General features: G+C 39.0%; 1 protein-coding gene across 1 annotated transcript; it reads left to right on the plus strand.

Moving 5' to 3' along the window:
- Positions 1–2,736: 2,736 nt before the first annotated feature.
- LOC104510517 (NK-tumor recognition protein-like) lies at positions 2,737–17,221 on the plus strand (the record flags this gene model as incomplete). Its single annotated transcript, XM_010152791.1, is given in 12 exon segments — positions 2,737–2,801; positions 3,626–3,771; positions 5,015–5,237; positions 5,807–5,962; positions 7,171–7,258; positions 10,166–10,311; positions 11,270–11,875; positions 11,877–14,192; positions 14,389–14,484; positions 14,810–14,869; positions 15,435–15,533; positions 17,143–17,221. Coding segments are annotated over 12 exon segments (4,080 nt in total), but the record flags the coding sequence as incomplete, so codon positions are not given.
- Between the last annotated feature and the right edge of the window lie 7,903 nt (positions 17,222–25,124).

The following is a 25,124-nucleotide window of genomic DNA, read 5'->3' on the forward strand; positions in this document are numbered from 1 at the left end:
TAGGTTTCTTTTTGGTTGGCTTTTTTTTTTATGGAACACTTGCAGTAGTTTTCAAAGTACCTTGTATTCTAAAGAAAATTTAGAGCCCTCTTTTAGGCATCCTTGTTCTGCATACAACTTGATTAATATTCATTTTAAACTTGTATTTAATAAAACATAGACTCAGTTTTGTCTGAAAATGTATTACAATTTATTTCTGCCATTTTTGTGTAAAATTTACAGAAACAGTGTTACATCGTGCGCTCCAAAGGTAATGTCTCATTCCTCTAAGGCTGTGTCCTTTCCTTTTCTTTCTCTTTTTATCTTTCTTGTTTTTTCTGATCATATTGTTATGTGCATTGAATCCTTTGTTAGGACTGAGATTCTGCTGGGGGGGGTGGGCGATAACATGCTTTTGTCGGAAAGATGCTTTTCTCTTCAGCAGTATCTTAAACCAATTTACTTTAAACTTGTGTGAAGAAAGGTATTTGTCCTGTAAATAGCTTGGATAATAGTATATATTATAAGGCAGATTCTGAATGTTTTAAACTGTAAAAGTTCTGTGTAGAAATGTTTTAATAAAGTGTTATTTTGGGGGAGGAATTCATCACCACTCCAGGCTTCTATAGTGCAAAGGCAGTAAGTAGTTTTTCTCCTGATTAAGTCTTGAAGCCAAAGCAAATGTTTGAGGATCGAAAGGCAGAACATAGGCAGAAGGGTTTGAAGTGGTCTCTTAAAGTGCACGTTTGCAGAATAAATGTCATGTTACAACCCTAACATTGAGATGAGAAAACTTTCAAAGGCACAACGAGGAGCTGGGTTTCTCCTTCCCGTGGGCGAAGTCACCTAACTCCTTGTCATGCATCTGAAAAGTTTTCTTTTTGGATGATGCTTTTCCTCGTGTTTTCACTTTATGAGCAAGTAAATGAGAAATCCTCTCCATTTTACCTATCACATTGCCACTCTAATGGAACAAACCTCTACATGGGTGTTAGTGCACCAACTACCCCTCTCCTTACTTAATGAGGATTAGTCTGAAGAAAGTACATGCTTTAGGTAACTTGCTCAGTTGGTCTTCAAGTGCTGCTGCATGGCAGGAGCACATTACTGCAGCATTCATCTCTCAAGTGTGTTTGAACCTGTTGCTTTTCCTAACTAATTCTAAGCGCTAAGTCTTGTTCATTATTGGTTTCCTTGAAGTAACCCACTTCTATTATTTTTCACTACTTTAAATCAGCTTTATAATTGAGCCCGCTTAAAATACTTAATTAACAGCAGGTTGTTAATGCAGTTAACTTTTGCTTAGAGAACTTGAAAAGCTGGAGGAATTTTTGTTTGTAGCAATATGCTGTATTAGCATTAGAAAACAAAGAACGCCTCCTACTAATGAGAAATGTTGTTTCCATGTTAAACCAAAGAAGTTTTCATTATTATTATTATTATAGAAGTAGGAGGTCTGGTTGGCATTTGGAGCTTAAAAATCAGAGTGTAAACACTCCTGATTCACAGTTCCATCTTTTGGCATGTATTCCAACACTGCAGGGTGTTGTTCCCAGGTAGTTCACAACTAGAGTGAAAGATGTGCTTATAAAGTAGTATTTTATTATAGCAGTGAAAAAAAATAATTGTATTGTACCACACCTGTGTCATTGTAAACTTAGAAAAACCGTCTGCGGTTGACCATTTATTTTGAGAGGGGAGTTCATTGGAAGAAGGCTCTTTCTGGGGAGGAGAGAGGAAGAATGTTTTAAAATATGAAAATAACTTCAAATGCAGATTATATATACTGTGGGGGAAAATAAGTCTAAGATTAATGCAATTTCTGATCTTCCTTACTGAATTTGTCTGCCTAGCAAGGTTCCCTCTGCAGCAGTATGTAGATTCACTTGTAGAAGTAATTTTCACTCCTTTTTGGAAAAGGACAGAGAGAAATACCAGGTCATAGCATAAGCATCAAAAAGGTGAATCTTAACATGTAATTATATATGCCTGGCCTCGAATACTCCAATTTGGAGTCAACTCAGAAATTTGGCATTAGGGTAGTGTCCAAAATGTAATGCAGTTGCCTTTCCCTTTCAGGCTAGAAACAGTTAAAGGTGGGAAGCTGGAAAACAGGGAGGAAGTCTGCATTTAGCACACACATACACTGTAGGGTAGCGTATAGCGTCTGCTTGCGTTGTGCTGCTCTTGCTTTCGGGAAGCCTGTGAGCTTAGGAGCTGAAGTGCTATAGTCTTGATGGTTAAAGGTAGAAGAATAGCTTTGTATTCTGAGTCATGAGGTCAGTCAGGTAAATGGAGAGCAAGAAAGTAGCAGGAAAAACAAAAAAAGCAAATAATCTTATGTGTGGTAACTTTTTTTAAATCAACGGACTTTAATGTAATGACCTCACAATGTAAGAACCTAACAATTTCAGAACATTTAAATTCCATCAGTTACCCAATATTTATTGCCAAATTGTATCTTATAATCTGTGATTAAAAATGTTAGTGAGTGATATTTGAATGTGTACTTAAAGACACTTATTTGAAGATTGTTTATTGCATGCATAAAATACTTGGTACATCTCTCAAGTATGCACATTTAGCTAAACTTCAGACAAATTTCATATAAAGTTTAATGAAGTCTGTGTGTATAATCTGTAAAGTGTTTTAATTCCATGTATGTAACTGGATTTTTTCACTATTTTGTCTTACCTTCACCTTTTTTTTTTCTGTACCATTCTCTTCTTTACTTCATCTGAATCCCTGATTTATTTTTTTATCATCTTACCATCTTGCTGTTTGTCAAACAGAACAACGAAACCTGCTCCTCATCTCGATGGGTAAGAATCCTTTATCGTTTCGCCAGTGATGACTAACATTTGAAGATGCTGAGTCTTCACATGTTATATTGATCATAGACAACAGTGGGGAAAAATTCTTAATTCTGCGAAAGATTATACAGTAGAACAAGATGGAAAACAAAACTTTCAGTCCTATTAAAAAATTCAAGTTGCAACTTATTTCCTAAAGCTGGTCAAAAACTTAGTCTTAAATCCTAAAACACTTTTCTTCAAAACTGGTTGCTTCCCTCAGTCCATAAATCAGTAAGTTGAAATGTCAAGTTTAACATATTTGGATAGTACTTTTTTTTTTTTGAAACATGTTTTTACCCCAGAATACGTTAGTTCCCGGAAGCAAAAGTTATGGAGCAAATGGAAGGACAGAAATGTGGTATAGAAAAACAAAACTGGGGATTCCTTAATTATAGTTGTCTCTGCAGTGCCAGTGAGAATTTGTATGCTGATTCTGTATAGATCTATAAATGCTGCTTTTCTGGGGAAAACTTGCTTTCTTTGTTATTCTCTTGCATGAAATTTCAAAGGTGGAAGGATGGGTTAGAAATTATCTATTTACCCTGTGCATGTAGAAGAGAGTAGAATGACATGAAGTACTTCATCTCAAATTGAACTGGAGTGGACCTTTGTTTCATGTTGCAAGAAATCTTAGCATTGTTGTAAATGTAACAAGAAAACCTGATTTTTAACTTTAATATATTTTAAGAGTTGAATGCTTCTACTTCAGAAGGACTTTTTAAATCTGAAATGGATTGGAAAATAATTACGGCAGTATGTAAATGTATACTTTCCAAATACTTTTTCTGCAGTGTACATGTTGTCTTTGGACTGGTTATTTCTGGTTTTGAAGTAATAGAACAAATAGAAAATCTGAAAACTGATACTGCAAGTAGGCCCTATGCTGATGTACGAGTTATTGACTGCGGGGTGCTTGTTACGCAGTTGGCAAAAGATGGTAAGCATACGTTTCTCTGAAGTTAATTGAATGTTGATAGTGTTTTCAGAGACTAAAAATTTATGCTAACATTTAAAAAATATTATGGTAAACCTTAGGACCTTAGTTAATTTTTACAAGCCTTTAAATCTTGTAGGTGAGGGAGGCACAGCAGGGAAAAGGTTTTCTGACCTAAACCTTTGTGCCTTGGAAAATGTATGCCTGCTTCCTATTCTCCTTAATTAATGTTTGAGGTTAACGCAACATACTCAGAAAGGAATTAGAACTTGGTTTTCCAAGCTGGGAAGATGGAGACACAAACACATGCTTTTCTTGAAGCTGAATTCTTTGCAATTTCCACAGGTTTATTTTAAGATCATGTAATGTTAATACATGCGGTACGTGTGGTCAACATAATTTTCCTTTTCATGAGAGTTCCTAGGGAATAAATTACCCTAAATAGATGTTTGGACAGTTGCTGTAAAGCAGTGGAGTGTCATAAGTTTGTGTTTTCTACTTCACTTGTGACTTTCCTTAGGGATAACGTGGTTATTTATGTTCTTTAGAGAAAGTCAAGAGGGTAAATAATGTAAAAGCATGATGGTGCGGAACGGAGAGAATGACAAAGTCTTAGAAATGAGAAATACACAGCTGAGGCTGCAACTCTCTTAAACTTTTTGCAACATGAGCATTGCTTTCTAAAGAAACTATTCTTTTTTTTTTTTTTTACTGTAAAGTTTCTTTTATCTGTGTATTCAATTCTAACCCAAAGGTGTGAATTCAGTGGTATAACCTAAAATACATTTTTAGAGTAGGAAAAGGCAGGGAGCTGTCCTCCTTAAAATTATACTTATTTCTCATGCTTTCTGTGTATTAGCGTGGCACAGATTAATGTTCAACTTCAGTTACAACCTTACTGTGTACTAATTTACAAATGTTTTGACTCTGCAGTGATCTATCTTCTTACAGAGTGCAAGTTGTGCATGGAAGTTCTTGCAGTTCTTGCAACTAAAGGGTGTTTTTTTTTTTACAACTCTTTGCTGGAAAATATTTGTGTTATTTTATTGATGTGTGTTTAGGCTGGACACAATTATATGACTTATTATTGTACTTTAATGCAGCTTATTGTGAAAAACGTTCACAGAGCTCTTCTGAAGCAGTGTGTGTATATATTATATGAATAAAATTGTATCTTTTGTGCTGATGTATATACATATACATGTGCACATGTACACACTTAAAATTTAAAAATATCTGTTTTAAGCTTTGGAGAAGAAGAAGAAAGTATGTTCTGATTCAGAAGCTTCCGACTCCTCCTCCAGTGCATCCAGCTCTTCAGAATCGTCATCTGAAAGCGAAGCTGAAAATGAAAGAAGCAGAAGAAGAAAGCGCAAAAGAAAAGCTAAAACCAAACAATCAAGAAAACGCAGAAAAGAGGAGAGGAAGAAAGAAGATTCAAGGTGCAAGCGAACCTCAAACCAAAGACGGTGACTAGTATTTAAATCTAAGAATTTCTGAGAAATCTGAGAAATTCTAATTTGCGTTCTTGAAGTACTTGAACAATGAATATGAAAATGCTTTTATTTAAGTTTGGATTTGATGCTTAATTTCATAAACAACCAAAACCAAGTAACCAAAAAAACCCTAAACCTGAGCTTCTTGAGTAGTTCTCTCCATAAAAGAGTTTAAGAACTTTGTAGATAGAAGCTAGAGCAAAATTTGAAATGAGTGAAGCTCAGTGTGTTAAAAGTATTTGGGGCTCAGTATACCTGTGTTAAAGTGGGACGTTAGACAAATAACAGACCTTTGAAAACATAATCAAATATGTATCAAAATATTTCCTGACAAATTAAAAGCAAAATTACTTGCTGTGAAGTGAGAACTGAATGTTTTTTCTAATAACAGTGCCTAAAATAGGTTGCTAATGAAACACCTTTTGTTTGTTAAGCCATCTTAAAACTTCATGCATCAATCATGTGGGCTGGGTTTGGAATTTGCTTTGAAAAGACTAGTTTATCAGTTGACTGTTAATTTATCAGCCTGTTTTTCCCTATAGCAGCCTTTCTGACAAGAGTGATGTAACAGAAAAAGCGGTCGATGTGCTCACAAAGAGGGACAAACCTGTGGTACGTCCTGAAGAAATCCCCCCGGTGCCCGAGAACAGGTTCTTGCTGAGAAGAGATGTGCCCGTTGTCAGTGTAGAACCTGAACCGTAAGAATCTTTGAGCTTTCTTATGTTGGGTTGGTGGAAGCTATGCATGAAATTTTTCTGCTAACGTTGTATTATTAGTACTGATAGCAAATGATGACTCTAGCTTCACAATTTCTAAACGAGGTAGAGTAATTGTCCTTTTTCCAGTTTTCTCTGTAATATTCCTTACAATAGATTGCAAAACCCTTCTGGTGTCAGGGTTTTTCAGTGATCTAATGAGTTACCTTAATTGGTCCTTAAGGATTGTGCAGGTTACAACCTTAAACTTAATTACAGATGAGGCAAGAAAAATTAATAATTCCAGAATAAGTTTTACAGTGTAAAGCACAGCAAATGCTTGATTTGCGAGGGAGACTTGGCACTGGGAGAGGTGATTTTTCATCTTTCTTAGACTGAAGAAGACACTTTGGATCAAAATCAGTCCACCAGAATTTTATGACCCAACTATGATTTTGAGAATAAGAGAAAATACTTTTCTTTTGATACAAAGGAAGTCACGAGTTCACAAGTTACTTTCCATTTGTGTTTTGCACCTCTGCCAAATTGCAGTTAGGTTCTTTTTCTGTCAAAGTTCATTTGCTTTTGGACTGGGATGAGCTCATCCATTACATTACAGGTTATCTTTAAAATCAGTTTGGGTGGGTTCTTTTATTTCGGTTAAAGGTATAGTTTTCTGTAAGCCTTTTTTTGTTTGTTTTGAAACTTGACTCTTGTTGCCAAAGCCTTTGTAACTGCTTCTTTTGAGGACGTTACACAGACTGTGAAAAGGAGTGCTGATTGCCTCTTGTTGCTCAGGAAAGAAGCAAGGCTTTAGAAGATATTGTGAGTTGCCATCCCTATTCCAGATGATGTTATATAACTACTGAGCTCCTGGAACTATTCTGCCCATGCTGTCTTCATGATTTGTCCACCAAACACAAGTCAGCCTCTTTGGAAAAGCCACATGCCATGTTAGCAGAGACCTTTTCAAGTTCATTTTTAACGTTTATTTGCACAGAGAGAGGTCAGATAGGCTATGCGTTTGGTATATCCTGATTTGCCTTTCGTTGCAGAACCGTGCGGCTTGCGTTATTTCCTGGAGAGTTCACAGAATTCTCAGTTCTGCCATCTCACAAATGAATAAGATGAATATTTTGCATGATTAACTTAAAAATGAACTTAAACTAATTTTTTTCCCATGTAAGCTCATATTTTATTAATTTACGTAGGAAGCTTCTTGATGCTACGCCAGTTCTGACTGACCAGAAACCATCAGTCTCTAAATCTGGACGAAAAATTAAAGGAAGAGGCACAATAGTATGTGTCAATTACTTTTTTTTTTCCTTTCCTCTCACCCAGAGTATCTTTTCTCACCTTGAGCTTTGAATTTTCTTGAATGCTTTGTGTGACACTTGAACTGTTGTTGACAGGTTGTAGATTCTAGCTTAGAAGGCCAGAATACTGCTGTCAGGTGGTCATTTTATAACACTTTTTCGCCATCCTTCTCATTACTGTCTTCTTACTTAAAGATTGTTTCAGAAAACAAATGCTTACTCCTCAGCTATGAGAAGTCTTCAAGCATAAGAATAAAACTATGTCTTTGTAGAGATCAAAATTAATTCAGCCAGATTTGTCCCACGTAAACCACAAGATGTAAATTAAAGAGGAGGGACAAGAGCTTTTACTCTCCTCCACCCATTGAATTTCCTTGCTGTTTTTCTTAAGCCTCGGGGCTGTACCACGTAACAGTAGACAGAGCTGTTCTACAGCATCCAAAGTGTACAGCCCTTTCTGATATCATACTGCTTGTCCTTCCGAGTGCTGGCATTTTCACCTTCGTGATTGTGCATACGTTGCTGAGGAAAAAACAGTTCTTCTGGCAACATCGGCAAAGTCATATTGTATCTTCTGCTTTTTGACATTTTAAGTCAGCCTTTTCTTTCCTTTTTTTTTAGCTACGTAATGCAGTTTGTCAAATTCTGTCAGCTGTCCTGGTTGAGACTGAGTCTGTAATTTTCATAGATGATGCATGGGCAAGAAGTTATTTCCTTCCTATGTGCAGACTTGGTCCTGGGTTTTTTCCTTTCCCACCTAACTATTTGCCCTGTTTATGCAGATTTCCACTTCAGATCTTTGGTATTGTGAAGTTAGTTCCGCTGTACTCAAGCAAAAGTTTTCTTGTCTCCCCTAATAACCCACAATACAGGGCCCAAAACAGCAGCTACACTGTTCTTTTTTTGAGGAGAAGGGGGAGAAAGTAAGAAGAGCTTTTGTAGTGGTGCATTTCAAATGGTAGCATACTATGATAGAGTGTATTCTTCCCCTTCAGAATGTTTTCTTGGATCAGTTTAGTAGGTGGCATTTGGGTAACTACTACCAAACCAAGGCTTGCTCCTGCCAAATATTTTTGCGTATGGAAGTTCTCAAGAGTTTATATATAGAGATCAAAATCTGTATAGCTGAAGACACTTTTTGGTAGAATGATGTTAACTGGCACTCCTCTGAGCATGATTTTCTTAAGTGATAGCCACTGGATTTGAGAAGCACTTTTCTACTGATCCCCATGATGCAATTGTTTTAAGCCACAAGATTAGCAGCATTGATGGCTGGAGCGTGGATCAAGGTATTGTAGTGTTTGACCTTGTCTGAGAACCAACCTGTATTTGCCAGCCTTGACATCAATTCTGATAGCTGTCTTTGCATATGACAGCTTTCGTTTGTATTTGACACGTTGAGCCACTAAAGGAAGCCTTTTAAACAGAATGGTTTGCAATATTTATGTAAATAAAGACCTTAGGAAAATAGCTTAAAGCTGAGTGGAATTGGCTTTTGCCAGGGATTTGGGTGTTTCTGCCTTGTTCTTGTAATTTTGGCAACCTCTTGGCAGAAGTAAGAATGAAAACCAGTAATATCAGAAATAATTTAGTTCTAGTAAGTAGTTGGAGAAACACATTTTTCTGCCATGTCTAGTAGTTTGATTAGAATTATAGAATCTCTTAGGTTGGGAAAGACCTTTGAGATCATAAAGTCTAAGTTAGCAACAGTTTCTACCCAGGGTGAACTTGTTTGATCTTTTTCAAGATACTTGTTTGCACTTTTGAATCCTCTTAGGTTCTGAGACACTCCTGAGTATTATATTATAGAATGAGGAAGATCCATGAATGATCTTTTCCACCTATTATATGCTGTTACAGATGAATGGCTTTTTTTTAAGTAGTCATTACTTCAATTCAAAAAATTGGGAAGCTCTGAATCTTCATGGAAGTTTCTTTTTTTTTTTTGTATATATGAATAGGATGTCTTAAAAGACTTTTGCCTGTAATTAACTGAATAAACCAGTAGAGTCATCTTTCTGGGGAAAATTGTGTGTGTGTGTGTATATATATATGTATAACTTAATATAATTATTTCTTTTACATATTGCTTGGTTTTATAAATTACTCAAAATAATTAAGTACAATCCAGGTGTGGGTTTTTTTTTTTTACTGAGTCAAGGAGCATCTAATTTCCTCACAGAATGTACCTAAGTATGTATCCAACTGGGTAATGGAAAATAATGAGCTAGCAGTATTGGAGTTTCTTCCTCTGCTGCACAAGTAGCTCTTATTGCCCACTTAAACACTGTGCCGAAGCATAACTTTAAGTGTGAAGATTCATCCCATTTCTCTGAAATATTTTTTGTTGTTGTTGGTTGGTTGTTGGTGGTGGTGTGTGTGGTGGTTTTTTTTTTTTTTTTTGCTTGGAAGCTATCTTAAACTGTGTTCCTGATTCTGAAGGGCTGAACAGCAGTAACTTTTGAAATGGGGCTTATCTTTACACATACAACCAGTTAAGTGTCTGTTAACTGAAGTGACACATCTGTGCTTTAGCATCCTGAAAAAACAGTTGCTTATCTTCAGTAACTGTGTTATTCCAAAAGGTGTTGCACAAGAGACTCCTCAATTCATCCTTCCACGTTTTGCAAGAATGAGTTAGCTGCGGCTCCTCTCAAGCCTTGTGATACGCTCTCAGACTGTGAGAGAGTTAGCGATGTAATCTAGTGTCACACGTGGGATATATGCATACCCAAAGTGGGTATCTTTGGCAGGAAATCTAGATTGTGCTTTCTTATTGGACTTTGTGTGGGTAATGTTGCCTGCTTTGTGTTATGAAAAGAAGCACCTGTGTATTTTCTTCATTATTCCAGTCTCATTTAAATAAGAATAGATTTATTTGTTTTCGTAGCGGTATCACACCCCACCTCGATCACGATCGTGTTCTGAATCCGATGATGACGAGAGCAGTGAGACCCCTCCTCACTGGAAAGAGGAAATGCAGAGGTTACGAACATACAGAGCGCCTAGTGGAGAAAAATGGAGTAAAGGCGATAAGTAGGTTCCTTACTACAAATTCCAAATCTCTTGTTTTTTTACAGAAGCATTAGTAGATGTACCATGTCACTTGTGTTTGAATAAAAAAATGCAAATATCTTTAGTTAGCGCATTCCATGTAAATTCTGAAAATTGGAAGTGGAAAACTTTCTTAACACCTTTCTACTTGCTAATGTGACACCCGATGAAGATACAGAAAAGTTGTTTCTGATAGTGCTGTCTTGGATACTTAATTAAGAAGTAATTAATTGACTTGTACGGTTTCTGTTGCTTTGATAGAGCTAGTCATGTCAGATTTCTGTTAGCCTCAAACTTGGTTATATGGATTATTTGGATACCAAATAAGACAATTTGTCTTATATTGGTTTATTTATATGTTCTTTCTGCAATGAAAATTCTGTGATGGAAGCCAGCTCTCCAGAGTTTCTGACAACTTGATACTAAATATGAGCTCATATCAAATCATCATAGATAAACCCCGAAAGGAAAACTGAATGATGTTATATATATCATTATTGTATAATTGCACATGTTTCTGATGGTTCTTTTTATATACTGAGTGCATTCAGTTTGCTGCTGTATTGCTGTGTACCAGCTGGAAGAATACTAAATAAAATGATGTTTCAAAATTGATATTTAAATGGGGTTTAAGAATCTAACATGTCAAAGTCCTGTGGACAGAGGTAGTTAAAACATTAAACCTCTTTATGTTCTACAATATGCAAAATTTGATGATGTTGGCTGATTAATTTCTCAGAGAAGCAGCTCTCTTGATAGTGGTGTAATTCTGTGTATTAATAGGAGTGTAACAAGCTCAGTCAAAACAGTTGTCTGGTAGTAAAGGGGGTATGTGTTAATTTTTCTGAAGTTCATTAATTGCATTGGAGGTGAGGAAAATAGTTTATCTGACTTAAAAAGAAAAAAATCCACTTAGTGTGGGGCTTTTTTGTTTTTAAAGGTTGAGTGATCCATGTACAAGCAGATGGGATGAAAGAAGTGCATCCCGGAGATCAAGATCTTGGTCACACAACGGTTATTCTGATCTAAGTACTGTGAGATATTCCAGCCATCACAAAAAGCACAGAAAGGAGAAAAAGAAGGTGAAACATAAAAAGAAATCTAAAAAGCAAAAGCATTTAAAGAAGCACAAGCAAACCAAAAGAAAGAAAACATCAGCCTCATCAGATGTAGAATCCTCTCATTCCTTCCTCAGGAGGATGAAATCATCTTGTGATCGTGCAAGGAAATCCCGTTCGTCTTCATTGTCTTCTAGACATTCATCCAGAAGGGACTGGTCTAAATCTGATAAGGAAGACCGAAGATCATCAACTTTATCAAGTAGGGGGACTCGATCATACTACAGGTCCAGATCTAGATCTAGGTCTAAATCAAGATCTTATTCCCAAAGTAGTTCTAGATCGAGATCAGCCTCTAAATCGTCACATTCTCGAAGCAGGTCTAGGTCAAGTTCTAACCCTCGGCATCAAAAGACAGTTCCCAATTCTCCACGAAATATTTCAACACGATTAAATGAGAATAAGTTGAACAAGGCTGCTGAGCCCGTAAAAAGTTGTGGTACCACCAGTTGTCCCAGAAAACCTCCCTGTTATACCCTTAAGCGATAGTCCACCGCCTTCAAGGTGGAAACCTGGGCAGAAACCGTGGAAACCCTCTTACGAGCGAATTCAGGAAATGAAAGCTAAAACAACCCATTTAATACCCCCACAAACTAATTACAATTTAGTAGTCATTAAAGAGGCTAACACTACTTCCTCCTACAGTAAGCGACAGCGGAGTTCGGATAGCAATCGAAGCGGTGGTTCCAAATATCGTAGTGACAGAAGCTCAGAGAGTTGGCAAAGATCAAGAAGCAGGTCCTCTCGAAGTAGGTCATACTCAAGATCTTATACAAGATCTAGGAGTCCATCTAGCTCCAGGTCAAAATCAAAATCGCGTTCTTCTGGCAGATCACCATCACGGGGTAAATACCACAGTGACAGGTCAGGTTATAGCGAGTCGACGTCTTATTATTCCCTCAGTGATTATGACAGACGCAGAAACAAAAGAAAATCCACATCAAGTGGTCAAAAAGTTCGGCCTCTTAAACCGAGGCAAGAAACGAGCTCTGAAAGTACTCTCCCTTACAAGTGTGCGAAAGACTATGATGAGTCTTCCCAAGGACTGAAAGAGAGCGACAGTTTGTCGTCTTCGGACTTCTCAACTGACAGTGAGCGTTCTGCCAAAATGAAAGCAGTCCAGGAAAAGAAAGAAGGCCGTTTTCAATTAGAAGGAGATACTTGGAAACAGGATAAAAATAGCTTGAGTTCTGAGAGAGGGGAGGAGAAAGCCAAGTGTGAGCAAGATTATGACCATGCTAAAAAGAAAGCAGCTAAGGAGAAATCTTCTGAGCAACCTAGAGGTGGTGCAAAAACTAAACGAAAATCCTATTCAGGTAGTAAATGGGACTCTGAATCAAATTCTGAAAGAGGAGAGGCACGGCATAATAGGGGGGATTCCAGACCCTCCTCCAGTAAAGAAGAAGGAGAGGCCACATCAGGGTCTGATACAGAGCTTAGCGTTACCAAAAGGATAAAAACCCAATCAAATTCTTCAGAAAGTTTTCAGGATTCTGATTGTTTGTGGAAGACAAGCAAACAGTTGTCATCATCTGAGTCGGAGAGTTCTTGTTCTAGCTCAACAAATGTTAGAGAAAAGTCAAAAAAACACAAACACGGATTGAAAAAAACTCTTAAAAAATCACATTCCAAAAAAGCAAAAGAAAAATTGAAAGGGAAAAAGGAAAAGAAACACAAAGTTGAGAAGAGAAAAGAAATGTTTCATTGGCAGCCCCCCTTGGAGTTTGGTGAAGAAGATGATGATGAGATAAACGAAAAGCCAGTTACCAAGGACGATAAAAAAGAAAAGCAGCTTGCCAGGGACATAAAGGATAAAAACCAAGTGCATGAAAAGGATGAAACAGTGAAAGATAAAATAGGAAATGGTGAAAAGCCTTGTGAGGATGAAAACCTTTTGGGTAGTAACGCTACACGTGACGTCTCACCAGATCACAGTCACCTGAATGACGGTAGCATTGAAACAAACTTGTCAGCCAGTATTTTAAACTTGGGAGTAAATGGGACTGATGGCAAGAATGAGATTAAACAAGAAAGTAACGACAACGGGTTGGAAGATGTTATTCAGACAGATGACAACATGGAGATTTGTACTCCGGATCGTAACTCGCCAGGGAAGGTTGAAGTGGACGTTTTGTCTCCTGTCGTTCTCGCTGCTAAACCTCAGGCTTTAAGTGCTAGTGTAAACAAAGATGTACAGGTTGAGACCCCTGAACAAGATGCTGTCAAACAAGGAAACAATATTATAGACTTTATTAATATTAAAGAAGAGAAAGAAACGGGAAGGCAAGAAAATAACTCTGTCCCTGTGTCTAGTGCTAAAGACTCTAGTTTAAAAAGTGAAATCACTGAAAATACACAAAGCACTATGACAGATAATAAATGGAAGCCTTTGCAAGGTGTTGGTAACTTACAACCAGCCACAGTTAGTACTGCTGCAGAAGCGAAGAACGCAGCTTCGGCACCAGAGCCTAAACCAGCAGGGTTAAGAATTGAAATAAAAGCTAAAAATAAAGTGAGGCCTGGATCTCTGTTTGATGAGGTTAGAAAAACAGCACGGCTAAATCGAAGGCCAAGGAACCAAGAAAGTTCCAGTGAGGAAGAATCTCCCAGTAGAGATGACAATAGCCCGTCCAGGAGCCTTAGTAGGTCCCGAAGTAAATCTGAATCTAAATCCAGACACAGAACAAGGTCCCTATCTTATAGCCACTCAAGAAGTCGATCCCGGAGTTCTACCTACTCGTACAGGTAAGACATCTGTGGTATTCCCACCTGTTAACATGAAGTTGTGGTGTTTTTAAGGCATGTCTTTCTTTTCAACTCTCTTTTTTTATTTTAAACAACACTGTACTGTTTAGCAAGTATGGAATAAATACTTAGCTTAAAAGATAAAGCTTTGTAATACTTTTGCTTCCTCTTTTCTGCTGCTCGCCATTGACTGTAGGTCACGAAGCTATACAAGAAGCCGAAGCAGAGGATGGTATAGTAGAGATCGGTCAAGAAGTCGAAGTAGTTCTTACCACAGTTACAAGAGTCGTAGGTAAGTCTCTCGTTGGAGGTGGTGTCGGGCTGTGTTACAGAACCAGTGTGTTGGGCACAGCAGCCCGATGCTTCAGTCTCTGAGCGAGCTGGAAATGTGCTTCGTTAGCCCTACTGCAGGCTGAAGTATCAACTTGACGTGTGCCTGTTAGAATAGTCACATTTCAAAGTTTCCTATTAATAAGAATTAATTTTTTTTAATGTTTTTGTCATACTGAGACGGACTTCTGAGCAAAACATGTTCTTCTCTCTCCCCCTCTTCCCCTGCTCTCTTCAGCACTTGTTTGTGACTAACTTAAAATGCCTCTGTTTTTTGTTTCTATCAGTCGAACCTATAGTAGAAGTAGATCCAGAAGTAGTTCTTATGGCCATCACAGTCGATCCAGGTATGGATTGTAGTTCTATACGAGCTCTGCAATAAATATACTAAGGTATTTTTATAAGAAGTACAAGAATACCCCTTTATGGTTCTTGTAATACCATGATAGCAACTTGAATCAAAGCCGAATTAACATAAGACACTTTTAAAAGCTGAAGATAATAAGTCATCCTGCCATTACACTTACAGGTGATGATCTAAGTAACAGTGAACACATTTCGCTTTATTGCTAAAATTGAGTTATAAATGGAATCAATTTGCTACTTGCTTTCAGAAATATCCGCAAACAAGGTTTTTGCTGCATGTGCAGCTTGTGGAGACAACATAAAACTTAAGAACTTAAAAAGTCTTTTCTAGATTAATAAACTGGAAAGTTTTACTGTTGGTTTGAAGATGCCTGTTCTTGTATTTAACCTTTTAGAAAACGTAGAGTTATTCCTTGCCACATCTTTCAAAAGTAATTTCTATGTAGCTACTCATCTCTCTGTATAAATGTATTTAAAGCATACAGTTCCTTGTCTACAGTGTTATTTTAAATGTAAGTCTGCCACTGCTTTCTCTTCCCTTCGCAGTAGGTCGTACACGTATGATAGCTACTACAGCCGGAGTCGAAGTCGAAGTAAAAGGAGTGACAGCTATCGGAGATCTAGGAGTTACGATAGGCGATCCAGGTACGGTTTGCTAGCGTGACTTGGGCACTCTATTTGTGCAAAAAAACTGGCTAAATGCATACTTACGATGTTCATGAAGGTTGGTTTCCCCCCCAGCATAAAAAATATGTCATTACCAAAAGTAGTAATTAAAACAAAGTAAAATTGGAGCAAGTGTGTGAGCAAAGAAATTGGAATTCCTGACATACTATATTTCAGGATGGGGAATAAATTAGCATAAGAAAGATCTGAGAAGGCTCCAGTTTGTTGCACATATTCAAAATAAGCATGTTTGGGGCTTTTTAATAATTTTAACTGTTTCTTAAAAACTACAGTGAACTAGCTCTCAAGATTTAAGTCAAGTGCCTTGTTATGGATTAAAAGCTACCCAGTATGCAAAGAGAATTCCATTGGATGATAAATTCTTACAGCTGCCAAAGTGGATTTACAAAAATTCTGGAAGGGAGATTAAAAAAATGTGGTGCTCTCCAGAATTAATCTTTAACTTCCTAGAACATATTTTACCGGCAAATCCAGTATGCTTCTGGTAAATTTAGGATCAGTTTTGTTCTGCTTAGTCCAGGGAACTACATAGGTGTAAGTGAGCACATCCACAAGGATCAGAAGTGGAACAGGAGCTCTCTATCTACAACAAATTCTATATTTTATATAGAATCATCACTGATTCGTTTTGCACCTTTTAATACGTCCCATGTTAATCAGTGGCAAATCAGGCAGATCTGTGACTACTGTAAATTTTCATCCTTTGCTGTCCTCAGGCTCATTTTTTCACAAGTCTTTACCAACTCTTCATGGACTTTGCTCCATTTCCCCATCTAGTTCGGACAGTAAGACAACTCATATCCTGTGCTCGAGGGGAAATTGATGAGATTAATGAAGAGTGTGGAAATAGACTTAGAAAATCATTGTTTTAGGATGTTGGGAAGCTTGAGAGAAACAATGGTGGATTAGGATATGCTCATCTTTCATTTAGAAAGCTTTCCTTACAGGCATGAGGCTAGAAGATGTCTGATGAACATTTGTTCTGTGTAACTTGAATATGTCCTGTGGCTTTTCTGAAACCATCTGGACTCTGTCTTCATGCTTGGCCAGGTGCTTGGAATTCTTCTGGATAAGCCAAACTGTTTTAATCTACAACTTCCCCTCTGCACTCGCACACTCCTGTTGTTGTTGTTATGGGGCCTAATTCTTCTATGTCTTCAAACAAAAAAATGCAGTATATAAAGCAAGAACTTGTGAAATTACCTTACTGGGGAAATGCTTGCAATATAAGGTTATATTTGGTAGAATATACTTCAGTCAGCTATTAGCATTTACAAAAATGGTGATTTTGGATGATTTCTCAGCTGTGTCAGAGAAAGCAAGAAATTTTTTAGTTTCAAACACAGTTTGACTTGAGTTACACAGGGTTTTCATCATGTAAAGTTAATTATTTTAATTTTGAGTGTCTCAATGAATGCTTCAGTTATGGAGTATGATCCTGTAAAAGACTCCTTGTATGTGTGTTTCTTGTCTCATGGGTGTCTGTCTTGACAACTATTTACATGATACAATTTTGAATTTGAAGCTCCAAATACCATTTTGAGGCATTTTAATCTTTTCTTTGCAGATCTTATGGCTCTGACAGTGAAAGTGATCGCAGTTACTCTAACAATCGAAGTCCCAGTGAAAGCAGCAGATATAGCTGAAAAGGTTTCTTTGACGGTGGAAATCGTATTTAATAATTTTCAGTGTTATGTTTAAAAACTGTTTTGACAGCGTCACAAGTGAAGTCGAAGGGTGTTTGCTGAGTTAGCTGGAAGTTTACTATTTAGCAGTGAATTCGACTGTGCGTACAGAGAGAAGTACTGAGCTCGACTCAACTGTTTTGGTGGGTTTTTTAATTTTTTTCTTTTTAATGTCTACTTTTACAAACCAGAAAAAACAGTTTTACTTCCTTGAATTGGATTTCCCAAGCCATGAATGACACTTAGGTGAATTTGCCACCACTTTTCCGGGTGCAGCGATCAGTACTGTCTTCAACTATGTTTATAAACACCTTGGGGCTTTCTGCCTGTTACATTAAAGATATGCTAGCAACTCTACAACTGTGAAAATGCCTTCTTACAAAGGCTGCCGTTTGTAGTTTGTTAAAATGCTTTTTTTTAATGCAGAAGAATGGGTTCCGTGCTGTCTGGTTTGTTGATTATTGCATTATATACACAACAGCTAGGTGATGAAAACAAAGACTGCCGCTCTGTCTTAACCCTCACTGCACCGTCATGTTACAGAAGTCTGCTGAGAAGGGTAGGGTTATATGCAGTGGGAATTGTCAAACTGACAAGCAGTGAGCAGAAGTGTGATGAGTTTTGATCTTACTATTCAACTTGTCTAAACTTCTGTGTGTAAAAGTGAATTTTAGGGACGTTGTTTATCACAAGAGTCTAAAAAAGTGTTTCTGAACGCTTCCTGAATTTCATTTCAGTTTGTATTAGTGCTTGGTGTACTTCACCACATTTCTAGAGTTGAATGTTGTAAACCCTTGAGTATGTTATGAATTTGTTCAAAACGCTTTTTTTAAGAAAAACTTGTGTGGTGATAATTTTTTGAGAAAACAAACCATAATGGTTCCTTTATAAAATGTCTGTAGATGTATCCCATTTGCCATAGGGACTATTGGATATTGATATTGCATATATTGAACTACATGTTGTTAAAGTGATGTGACTACAAAAACACTGGTATGCCCAATAAAAAGCATGGGCAATACTTTCAAAGTGAAGTTCGATACCAAAAATGACTCCCTGTTACAGGTTTTGCAAAAAAACCCCAAACGAACACCCAAAATAGGATTAAGCTGCAGAGTAATTTCTGCAATATTCTGAATTGGGTTGATTTAAAATAATTTTGTCAAGTTTCTCAGTGTTTAGAAAGTTGTGTATTGAGAAACAGGGTTTTTTTTAATGGCATAATGTAACCTGAAAAGTGGGTCTGTAGTGAGAAAACAGACTAACATAGCTTTACTAGAGCTAATGAGCACTGTTGTATTATAATAGTTTTCATTACTGACTTACTGTAATATCTTGAGATGCTTTCATTGTCTCAAATGTTTTTCAAATATTGAAAATGATTTTTTTTTTTTTTAAACCTCAGTGGGACCCAACAGCTTTGAAAATTAAAAGTGGTAATTTTTTGCTTACACATCAATTCATACTGTCTCTTTGATTGAGTTAAACTATCCAAAATTAGCTTTTGGTACACATCTGAAACATGAAAAGGAAGTTCAAAGTGAAGTTTGAAGACTGTAACAATGCCCTCCATTTCTGTCCACAAACAGCTGAATAAGACATTTGTGCACAGGTTCCTAAACCTGAATTTGTCATTTTCTAGACCACATAACTGGGGACTTACACCCTTACTACTCTTGTAGTTCAGTGGAATTGTGTGCACGTTATCCTTTTGAATCAATATTTTGTGAGCTGCTTATGCTTTTTCACGTTAAGTACACTTATTACTCGAGTCAGTACACATTTACAGACACGTTTCTAACAGCAGCACCCATTCCAGAGTCCTGAAGAAATCATTCTTTGCTAACTCAAGACAATGGTTGGTGCAATTTCATAGCTTCAAGCCTAAATGTAACTTGTTGGTTTTCCCTTACTGAGAAAATAGAACTAGGGGGGTAGTGATGTAACAAAATACACAAATATGAACATTGCCATTCAATACTTACTAGAGAAAAAATGGCTCCAGAATTGGACCTTGTCATATTTGAGATCTGAGTTGACTATTATTTTTAAGGCCAGGGGAAGGTAATAGAAATATGGTCAATCAATTCATTTACTTGTCCAAAATTACTGCAATGTCACTAATGTTTATTTCCTATCTTGTAAAGCTTTGTAATGAATTTCCATCTGGTAGATGGTTGGGGAGGGAATGGGGACTTTATATATATACTTAGTGAATTCTTTTAAATTGTACTTCATAAAAAAAAAAAAAAAATGTACCCCTGAGCTGGTTTTCTAACTTTTGGTCTATGTTTTTGCAATTTTTTTATTCAAAAGTAGTTGCTGTTTGTAAAATAAACTTTTGTACATATCTGCAAATGCTGTTTTCTCTACATCTGGAGAAATCTGGTGCTGCTTGAGGAAAACAGGCAGGAAAATGAAAAATATACTTCAATTTCTCTATCCTCTTTCGTGCCTTACAGGACTCTGTGCAAGTTGCCTTTCCTTCTGATCTACATAGAGAAGGATTCCTCAGCAGGGCTCTGTTCTGGGTTTACATAGTAGTCATTGGAGGAACAAATATTTTGAAATTTCCAAGTGATCTGAGCTCTCACCATTTTCTCAAGAGCTATAAAAGGTTCCTACCCTCTGTGAAAAGATACACGGAACAGATCTACGCAGAAATGTCTAAATGTGCTGAGTTTAACTGCTTTGCTGAATACTCTTTAAAAAAATTCCCACATCATTTCTGTGGCATATTGGAAACGCGGTATTAGTCTGAGTCAGCAGATGTAATGGCTCAGCAGACTAATCCATTAGTCTTTCAGACTTTCTGCTACAAAAAAATTTGGATTTCATTGGAAAATACCAGTTTTAGCCTAATGGAAAAGCTAATTGCCTTGGTCTGAGGTAAAAAAGACAAGTGGAAGTATTTCCTGGTTGTGTGATTTAGTCTTTTGCGTGGTCCGGTTATCCTGGTGTTTCCCAAACTGGAGCGTTCCTTTGAGGAGGAGGCCCAGAAATCCTGGGCAAGAAAAGTAGGAACTCCAGGTGAGATGGGCTGTGGCAACGAAAGGTGTAGTTAAAATTAAAAGAAGGTAGGTAACATTTAAAAGAATGGTGAGTTAAGGATGAACGGCCACGTCAAGGAGCAGACCACAGTAGTGTAGAGGGTGTGTAACATTTCCTACGGGGTAGCGTAAAATCATCTCCATGGTTCTCAACAACCTTACTAGTAAATGCATAATGTTGCTTTTCTGTGTTTAAAAAGCAATATTCTGGGCAGGAGTTAACCCTCGGGGTCATGGGGCCGCTCTCGGGTGCTGCTGAGCTGCTGCTCCAGAGGTCGAGCCGTCACCTTGAGCCGGCTCCGGCAGCGCGGGGAGGCAGGGCGCTGCGCTGGGGCACACGGGGTTAAAAATAGAGCAGCTGACACCCTGTTACGTGTCAGTCATTAGTGAGAGGGTTTTTTTTTTTTCTATTAAAGTCAGTCTTAAATCCTGCAAGGTAGTAAAGTAATTACTTGAGTACGAGCTCTAAACGAGGTCTGTGTCTCTGGTTGTTTTGGCAATAGGTGACCCGGGAGGGAGCGCACGGAATGCTGCGGTGGTGTAGCTCTGCGAGCAGGCAGTTGGGCTCCAGCTGCAGGTGAGTGATGGAACTTGTCCAGAATCAGACAATATTAAATGAACCATCTGGCTGTCCAACAACTCGCTCTTACAAGGCACCTACTTACCAAGCCGCAGCCTGAACGTGCTTTTCCCTACGATACCCACATGCAGAGAGACTTCCTTCCCGCTGTCTCCCTTTGAAACAAGGGCTGTTTGTGTGTTTGCACTCGAGGGTAAGGAGCATTTAAAGCGCTCTCAGAAGATCGCCGAGTAGCTGACGGTGTATTAAATTTCTGTTGATGGCTTTGTGTGGTTCATGATGGTCGCGCTTACGGTTTGGAGCGGAACACAGGATTTAGATGACCTTGGGCTGCACTCTGGAATCCATCTGGTCTAATTTCCAAACAGAACGCTGCCTGGGATTTACATCACGAGAAGATAAAGCTTTGTATGCTCCATCTCCACTTAGCATCCATATAAATATATTCTTTTTTCCCCTTTGGTTGTGAAACACTAATGATTTTCCACCTGGTTTTAAAATGCTTTCGCTGCATAACTGCAGTAAGTTAAAACGGCTTAAAAATGATATAAACAGTTAAAGGGACCTGGTCTTGAATTTAATAATGCCCCTGTAATCCCTCTGAAGTAGATAGGATTGCATGCATGAAATGGAACAGTCTGTGGCAGTTCCGGTTGGAGTTTTTAGTGCAGGTAAAGTTGCAGAGTCACAGAGAGGGAATGGGCGTTAATTTGGTACTAATTGGTATTTCTGCTGTGAATTGTATCTGTCCTGGAAAGAGCATGGTGTGGTCCAAGAAAACGGACATCCTCACCCAAAGGATGGTGTAAGGTGGAACGTGCTGAGCTCAGCGCAGCTTGTGAACCCTGGCCTGACATCCTAGTCCTGGCCTGAGGCTGCAAAATTCCTTATTTTGGCAAGGAAGGGGCTGCCCTTCCTCTTGGGCTGTCTGTTCCAGCTCATCCTGCATCCTGGGGAAGAGGACAAGGAAGAGTTCTCCCCCTTTCCTGGTCTCGTTGCTCCAGCAGCGTCTCGGTAACTTCTTTTCCAAAATGCCTCAAGGAGGAGCCATGAAAATCATGAGGAGGATTGGGAAGGTCGCTGGGAGTTGAGAGAGTGTAAGGGGCTGATTGCTACACTTCCACGAGAAACACCCAATGCTTTCAGGAATGTACCAGCGAGATAAATCAATCCACAGGGGCTTTTGGGTCTTCAAGTGCGGGTTGAAGAACTATGTTTAAGGGAAAGTGAAAAAGCAAACCTATTCTGCTGAGATACCCCATCCCTGGAAGTGTTTGAGGCCAGGCTGGATGAGGCTTGGAGCAACCTGGTCTAGTGGAAGGTGTCCCTGCCCATGGCAGGGGGGTTGGAACTGGATGATCTTTAAGGTCCCTTCCAAACAAAACCATCCTGTGATCCTATATTTAGCATAAAGAAAACTTTTTTTTCTTTCTTGTGTTTTTTTTAAACCAGTGGAGCTGTCTGTTGTGTATGTTTATACTCGCTGTCACAGAACTTGAAGGGACAGGGAGGTGAGCGCTTCCGTGGTGCTTATTACCAAGTTGCTGGTGCACAAAGGAAGGAGAAAGCAAGAGGGCAAGTCCATGATCCTCTCTCAGTAATCCTAGCAGGCTTTTGCAACGGCTGCGTGGGAACCACTGTGTTTAACAATGGCTCTATAAAGCACTTGTGGATTTTTAAATCCCTTTATGCTTCTGAGGTCTGCAGCATGATGGCTTCCACCTTTTAAAGAAATAACACTGGAGGTGGGGAATTAATTTAATTTTTTTTTTTTTTTAGCTGTAATGTGGAGTTTGATAATTTCACTGGGTGTCTTTAGCTCTCAAAATGAGAGAAATTGTAAGTAACAGTTCCCTGGTCACTTCTTTTCACTTCCTTTCCGTGTCTTCCCTGTGAGGACCAATCAGTCCATATTGTGTCCCAGGGTCTGCTCTGCAGGCAGCATTGCTCTTTGACACCGAGGCTTCGATGGAATTTTGGGGAACGTTCTAGATAGTCAGTGGAGTATGAGCTCTGCATGACCTGCAACTGGCTGAGCAGCAACAACAGCCTTCAGCCATGCTCAGAAGCTCTCGTGGAGTCAGAATCGTTTAGGTTGAAAAAGACCTTTAAGATCATCAAGTCCAACCATTAACCTAACACTGCTAATTCCATCTCTAAACCACACGTCTCTGAAATCCCTCCAGGGATGGTGACTCCACCACCTCCCTGAGCACCCCTTCCAATGCCTGACAGCCCTTTCCGTGAAGAAATTGTTCCCAGTAGCCAACCTAAACCTCTCCTGGTGCAATTTAAGACTGTTTCCTCTTGTCCTATCTCTTGAGAAAAGAGACCAACACAACCCCTCCCTGCCTCTCCACACCTTCCTTTCAGGGAGCTGTAGAGAGCCATAAGGTCTGCCCTGAGCGCCTTCTCCAGGCTGAACTCCCTCAGCTGCTCCTCACAGGAATTGTGCTCCAGACCCTGACCCTTACGTTTTCCTTCTTCAAAGATGAAATCTCCTCCTCAGACAAACAGCTGTTCATTTTTAGAAGTCAGAGAACCAAAGGGGAGGGAGAGTATCAAGCCCTTGATGGTCTCGTCTGTGGAAAGATGCTCTGGAGAGTAGAGTGTTGCCCAGGGCTGAGACGGATGTTGGTTTCTCCGTACTGCCAAAGCAGCCTGGTGTCATCCGGGGCGATTCTGCACTCCCAAGAGCTCTCAAGTGTGCTGGGAAGATGTGATTCCCTGCTGAGTTTGACGGGATTGGTTACAAGAGAAACGAGAGCTGTCTAAGGGTAATTTGGTCAAGAGTAGCGAATCTGGGAGTATGAGCTAATAACAAAACGCAGACTGCCTAGTTGTGCCTTGGCTACTTGGTGTGATTTTCGGTTTCCTGAGCGTAGCAATGCACAGTGTGGTAGACACCTTTTTCCCTTTTCCATTAAACTAGGAGGGAAACAAAGCAAAAACCATTTTTTTTTTTAATCAAAGTGACTGAAAAAAAAAAATAAAAAAAAAACCAAAAAAACTGATGGTGAAATCCAGCTTTAGTGATGGATTTCCTATACATTTCCTGCAGGAAAGTGCACAGACTCCATGATCGTCTCTCATTTCTATGAATCTCTTCAAACCAACACAATTCAGAAAATATTTTTGCCAGAGAACAGAGCAAAAAAGGGACTTTTCCATCACTTTCCTCCTTCCCAGAAGCAGGATAAACTGTGTAAATCACAGTAGTTCTTATCCAGCCTAGTTGCAAAGAAGTGCCAGTGCTGAGATTCAGCACTTGAAGTGCCAAAACCAAAGTTGCCTGAACTATCTGCACTATAAAAATATATTTTCTGATGTGTGAACTAAAGCTCCTTTGCTGCCACTCAAGCCACTCACAGTTGAAGCGCAAGAGAGTGACCATTTTTCTTCTGTTTCAATATTGAAGTAGAAGGAAACACTGAAATATTGAAGTAGAAGGAAGAAGGCCACCGTAAGTCTTTGTGAAAGGGTTGTACTGTCTCTTGCCTGAATCTGGTCTTCTCTGGACTAACTAACTCCAAGTTATTTGTGGGTTTGGAGAGTTCTTGGGGTTTGGTTGGTTTGGGTTTTTTCAACTACTTAGATCTGACCATGTTCTGGACTGCAACCAGCCCGTAACCTCCCCAAATCACCTTACCCAGCCAGACAATGTACTCCAGCCAAGGGTTCACGGTGCCTGGGCTGGTTCTAGTCAGGAAAGAGTTAACTTTCTTCCCAGGGGCTGATATGAAGCTGTCTCTGGATTTACCCTGAGAAAAGTACTGATCAGGTGCCTTTTTAGCTGGGGGCAGTGCCTGCACCAAATTCAAGGTCTCCCTCAGTTTCTGATACTCCCCCTGCGTTCCCAACTCTCACAACAGGCAGTGGGGGGGGATACACAGGTCAGACAGCCAACCCAAACTGACCAAAGGGATTTCATTCCATGGCACAGCATGCTCGGTACAGAAGCGGGGAGTGGGCTGGGGGGCCATCACTCTCTCCTTAACTCTTCTGTTGGCTCCTTGACTCCTTTGCTAACTCCTCTGTTTGCTTTGCTAATTCCTTTGCTGGCTCGTTCGTTTGTGAGTTGGGGGGTCAGTCGGCTTTTCTCGGTCGTGCTGTCGCTCGTGGGGCTCACTCGGACTCTGCTGCCATCGGTCTTGGGCTCTGACTCTCATTTCTTGGGACCTGGCTGTGCATTAGTCAGCATGTGGTGAGTAATTGTATCATGTTTTATTTTCTA

This window comes from Eurypyga helias, unplaced genomic scaffold (genome assembly GCF_000690775.1).
Source record: "Eurypyga helias isolate BGI_N326 unplaced genomic scaffold, ASM69077v1 scaffold14920, whole genome shotgun sequence".
Taxonomy (NCBI): domain Eukaryota; kingdom Metazoa; phylum Chordata; class Aves; order Eurypygiformes; family Eurypygidae; genus Eurypyga; species Eurypyga helias.